Raw genomic sequence first — 5,347 nt, 5'->3', positions numbered from 1 at the left:
TATGTATGTATGTATGTATTATATTTGATGTTTAATTATAATTTCAAAGAACACAGCATATTTACATAATGTATTTTTTTTCTATTCGCTTTGATATATATTCCATAGAAATTGTGCGATCTAAATTATATTTTTTGAAATTTCATCAAAGAAAATAATATGAAATAATTTCAAAAAAAAAAAAAAAATTGTGTATCAATATGTCTCGAAGTCAGATTTATGGTCGGCAAAGATTAATATGAGGCATTAGCATCCAGAATTAGAATATCAGTCATGCAATTAATTTATATATAACAATGTTTCGACAGAAAATACACTGATTAAATTAAAACAGATAACTTCATATTACGATTTAAGTTTGACATAATTTAACCAAATTTCCTAGTCAATTTATTTTATTTGGAACTTCCTGTGTGCACCTTTGACCTGTTAATAAATATCATATGCAATTTGATAATCAATAGATTTGAAGACTCTATTAGTTAATGATAATTGATAGGACACCACTTTAAGCTGGCTTCTCATAAGACTAATACAGTAATACTATTTTCTTATATATGGGTGCATTGGGGAAGACTGATTTGAAATTAATGGATCTCGAAAATTCATATCGTATTTATTTATTATATATATATTTTTTGTGTTTGATGAAATCTTATGTCAATTATAGTGGTTAATCTATTCATTGGAAGATAGGGAAAATTGCAAATTTGCATGTTTGCAATTTTGGTAATTTATATTTCTGAATTTCAATATTAGTCGCTTTCTATTTTTTTTTTTTTGTTTTTTTTGCAATTTTATTTTTTTTCGTTCATGACGCTGATATGGAACCGATATAATACTGACGTTGACGTGTTCGGTGACACATCAAAACTTCAGCAGAAAAAGTATTAAAGTTGCCAAAATTGAAATTATACAAGACTAATAATGAAATTTGACGATATAATTGACTATAATCGCAAATAAACAAACATAGATTACCAAAATTACAATTTTCTCATGAAGATTTTGAGTTTCTAATAAAATAGCTAAACCATTGCAGGGTGAAACTAAAACAGAGAGATCCTCACCTGCTAAGTCTGAATCAAGAACAACTTCATTTGACAAAAGGGAACAACAGGTAATATACATAGCCGCAGCTTTCTTTTCTAATATTTTCAGAATTGAGAGCATGCAGAATATTAATTTGTAATAATGGTAGCAGATGGATCAACTTCAGCAAGCCAAAGCTGAGATGGATGAAGTTATGGAAGAGAATCAACGGCTCAGAATGTATTTGGATCGGATTCTGAAGGATTACATGACCTTACAGAACCAATACAAAGAGGCCATTCAACAAGATGCTAAAAAAAGTGCTAATGCAGATTCTATTGCAAGTGATGATCATCCCGAAGAATCTGAACTTGTATCCCTTTCCCTGGGAAGAAGTTCGAGTGAGACGACGAAAGACGGTCCCCGTAAAATGCCAATCGATGAAACAATACGTCAGGAGCATAGTGAAGGTGATAAAGGATTGGCATTGGGATTGGAATGCAAGTTTGAAGTGGTGCCTGTAGCATCCTCACAAGTTGAGTATCCCAGCTCTGAAAATAGCTTGGAAGAAGTAACGAAAGAAACGGGTGACACGACGATGTGGTTGCCTCATAAGTCCATTAAGAATTCGAGAGATGGCGGAGACGATGAGCTTTTGCAGCAGAATCACGCTAAACGGGCTAGGGTTTCTGTGCGATACAGATGCGACACGCCAACAGTAAGATTAAATTTGGTTTTCCATGAGTTGTATACGTAACATGTTAGCAATGTGTGTGTTGATAATTGAAATGTGTATTTGAATCATGTAAATGTAGATGAATGATGGGTGCCAATGGAGAAAATATGGGCAAAAGATTTCGAAAGGGAACCCGTGCCCTCGAGCATACTATCGTTGCACAGTTGCACCATCTTGTCCCGTGAGAAAACAGGTAAATAAATGCAAGTTTGTCAATGGATCTATGTCATCTGTGTCCTATCATACTGAGTTATTGGTTTGCTCCAACTTCATGATTGTAATGTTAGAATACTGAGTTATTGGTTTGCTCCAACTTCATGATTGTAATGTTAGAATNTGTATGTATTATATTTGATGTTTAATTATAATTTCAAAGAACACAGCATATTTACATAATGTATTTTTTTTCTATTCGCTTTGATATATATTCCATAGAAATTGTGCGATCTAAATTATATTTTTTGAAATTTCATCAAAGAAAATAATATGAAATAATTTCAAAAAAAAAAAAAAAATTGTGTATCAATATGTCTCGAAGTCAGATTTATGGTCGGCAAAGATTAATATGAGGCATTAGCATCCAGAATTAGAATATCAGTCATGCAATTAATTTATATATAACAATGTTTCGACAGAAAATACACTGATTAAATTAAAACAGATAACTTCATATTACGATTTAAGTTTGACATAATTTAACCAAATTTCCTAGTCAATTTATTTTATTTGGAACTTCCTGTGTGCACCTTTGACCTGTTAATAAATATCATATGCAATTTGATAATCAATAGATTTGAAGACTCTATTAGTTAATGATAATTGATAGGACACCACTTTAAGCTGGCTTCTCATAAGACTAATACAGTAATACTATTTTCTTATATATGGGTGCATTGGGGAAGACTGATTTGAAATTAATGGATCTCGAAAATTCATATCGTATTTATTTATTATATATATATTTTTTGTGTTTGATGAAATCTTATGTCAATTATAGTGGTTAATCTATTCATTGGAAGATAGGGAAAATTGCAAATTTGCATGTTTGCAATTTTGGTAATTTATATTTCTGAATTTCAATATTAGTCGCTTTCTATTTTTTTTTTTTTGTTTTTTTTGCAATTTTATTTTTTTTCGTTCATGACGCTGATATGGAACCGATATAATACTGACGTTGACGTGTTCGGTGACACATCAAAACTTCAGCAGAAAAAGTATTAAAGTTGCCAAAATTGAAATTATACAAGACTAATAATGAAATTTGACGATATAATTGACTATAATCGCAAATAAACAAACATAGATTACCAAAATTACAATTTTCTCATGAAGATTTTGAGTTTCTAATAAAATAGCTAAACCATTGCAGGGTGAAACTAAAACAGAGAGATCCTCACCTGCTAAGTCTGAATCAAGAACAACTTCATTTGACAAAAGGGAACAACAGGTAATATACATAGCCGCAGCTTTCTTTTCTAATATTTTCAGAATTGAGAGCATGCAGAATATTAATTTGTAATAATGGTAGCAGATGGATCAACTTCAGCAAGCCAAAGCTGAGATGGATGAAGTTATGGAAGAGAATCAACGGCTCAGAATGTATTTGGATCGGATTCTGAAGGATTACATGACCTTACAGAACCAATACAAAGAAGCCATTCAACAAGATGCTAAAAAAAGTGCTAATGCAGATTCTATTGCAAGTGATGATCATCCCGAAGAATCTGAACTTGTATCCCTTTCCCTGGGAAGAAGTTCGAGTGAGACGACGAAAGACGGTCCCCGTAAAATGCCAATCGATGAAACAATACGTCAGGAGCATAGTGAAGGTGATAAAGGATTGGCATTGGGATTGGAATGCAAGTTTGAAGTGGTGCCTGTAGCATCCTCACAAGTTGAGTATCCCAGCTCTGAAAATAGCTTGGAAGAAGTAACGAAAGAAACGGGTGACACGACGATGTGGTTGCCTCATAAGTCCATTAAGAATTCGAGAGATGGCGGAGACGATGAGCTTTTGCAGCAGAATCACGCTAAACGGGCTAGGGTTTCTGTGCGATACAGATGCGACACGCCAACAGTAAGATTAAATTTGGTTTTCCATGAGTTGTATACGTAACATGTTAGCAATGTGTGTGTTGATAATTGAAATGTGTATTTGAATCATGTAAATGTAGATGAATGATGGGTGCCAATGGAGAAAATATGGGCAAAAGATTTCGAAAGGGAACCCGTGCCCTCGAGCATACTATCGTTGCACAGTTGCACCATCTTGTCCCGTGAGAAAACAGGTAAATAAATGCAAGTTTGTCAATGGATCTATGTCATCTGTGTCCTATCATACTGAGTTATTGGTTTGCTCCAACTTCATGATTGTAATGTTAGAATACTGAGTTATTGGTTTGCTCCAACTTCATGATTGTAATGTTAGAATTCACCCTTTGTTTTCCGCATGAAGGTTCAAAGATGTGTCGAGGACATGTCCGTCTTGATCACGACATACGAAGGAACACACAACCATCCACTCCCGATCTCGGCAACTGCCATGGCTTCCACCACCTCAGCAGCAGTCTCCATGCTAATGTCTGGCTCGTCAACCTCTGGATTAGGGCCGAGTTCCTCATCCATCACCACCACCTCCAACACGACGATGGCAAATATCAATGGACTAAACTTCTATCTCCCAAATAACTCGAGATCAAAACCATTTTACATACCAAACACATCAATCTCATCTACCCCTTCATATCCAACCATCACCCTCGATCTCACGTCTCCGTCGTCAACCTCATCATCTCACTTAAACCGACTAGCCAACAACATTAATCCTACAAGATTTTCATCCACGAATCTAAATTTCAGCTCTTTGGAATCAAGCTCTCTACCAGTTTCTTGGAATAATGGAACACTTGGCTACGAAAATAAAATCATTCAAACCCCAAACTCTTTGAGCTTTGGAACCCAAAATAGTGAAACCCTTTACCATTATTTCATGCAAAAGAATATTAGAAACCCTATTATTCAACAATCTGATCACACACCAGACACCATTGCTGCTGCGACCAAAGCTATTACATCTGACCCTAGTTTCCAATCTGCATTAGCAGCTGCACTCACTTCACTGATTGGGTCGGGTTTAGCCGATGCCAGCTCATCAGGAACCCAAAATGGAAGTGAAAAAACGTGCCAGAATATCAAGAATAGCGAATCTTTTCCTATTCTATCGAGCTTTCCAACAACGTCGAATGTAAATAATTCGATAAGTTCCCAGCCAGGAAGTTTAAGGTTTCTTTCACCTTCATTTCCATTCACAAATTCTCAGAGTAAATCAAACTCTCCAGGTGATGACAGGGATCACATTGTTTAGTTTGCATGCATACGCATTTTTTTTCCTTTTTTGAAAAAATTCTTGTTCTATATTTTTTGGCAGAATTGCAATTTTAATGTGTACAATAATTTTATGAATTTTGCAATTTATGCCCTTTAATTTATGGTACAATTGTTTTTACCAAAATTTAAAAACAAATTAACTATATACTATATTCAAAATACTCATTATTATTTTTAAAAATAAATAATAGA

General features: G+C 34.2%; 1 protein-coding gene across 1 annotated transcript; it reads left to right on the top strand.

The window, feature by feature from the left end:
- Positions 1–1,044: 1,044 nt before the first annotated feature.
- Positions 1,045–5,132, top strand: LOC140991151 (WRKY transcription factor 72A-like). The gene is made up of 7 exons (XM_073461109.1): positions 1,045–1,120; positions 1,205–1,750; positions 1,848–2,024; positions 3,138–3,215; positions 3,300–3,845; positions 3,943–4,056; positions 4,224–5,132. The coding sequence occupies exons 2-7, from the start codon at positions 1,205–1,207 to the stop codon at positions 5,130–5,132; spliced, it is 2,370 nt and encodes a 789-aa protein (XP_073317210.1). The 5' UTR covers positions 1,045–1,120.
- The last annotated feature ends 215 nt before the right edge of the window (positions 5,133–5,347 follow it).

This window comes from Primulina huaijiensis, chromosome 13 (assembly GCF_012295235.1).
Source record: "Primulina huaijiensis isolate GDHJ02 chromosome 13, ASM1229523v2, whole genome shotgun sequence".
In the NCBI taxonomy this organism is placed as follows: Eukaryota; Viridiplantae; Streptophyta; class Magnoliopsida; order Lamiales; family Gesneriaceae; genus Primulina; species Primulina huaijiensis.
The sequence above is the reverse complement of the archived record's forward strand: the minus strand, read 5'-3'. Positions and strand labels throughout refer to the sequence as shown.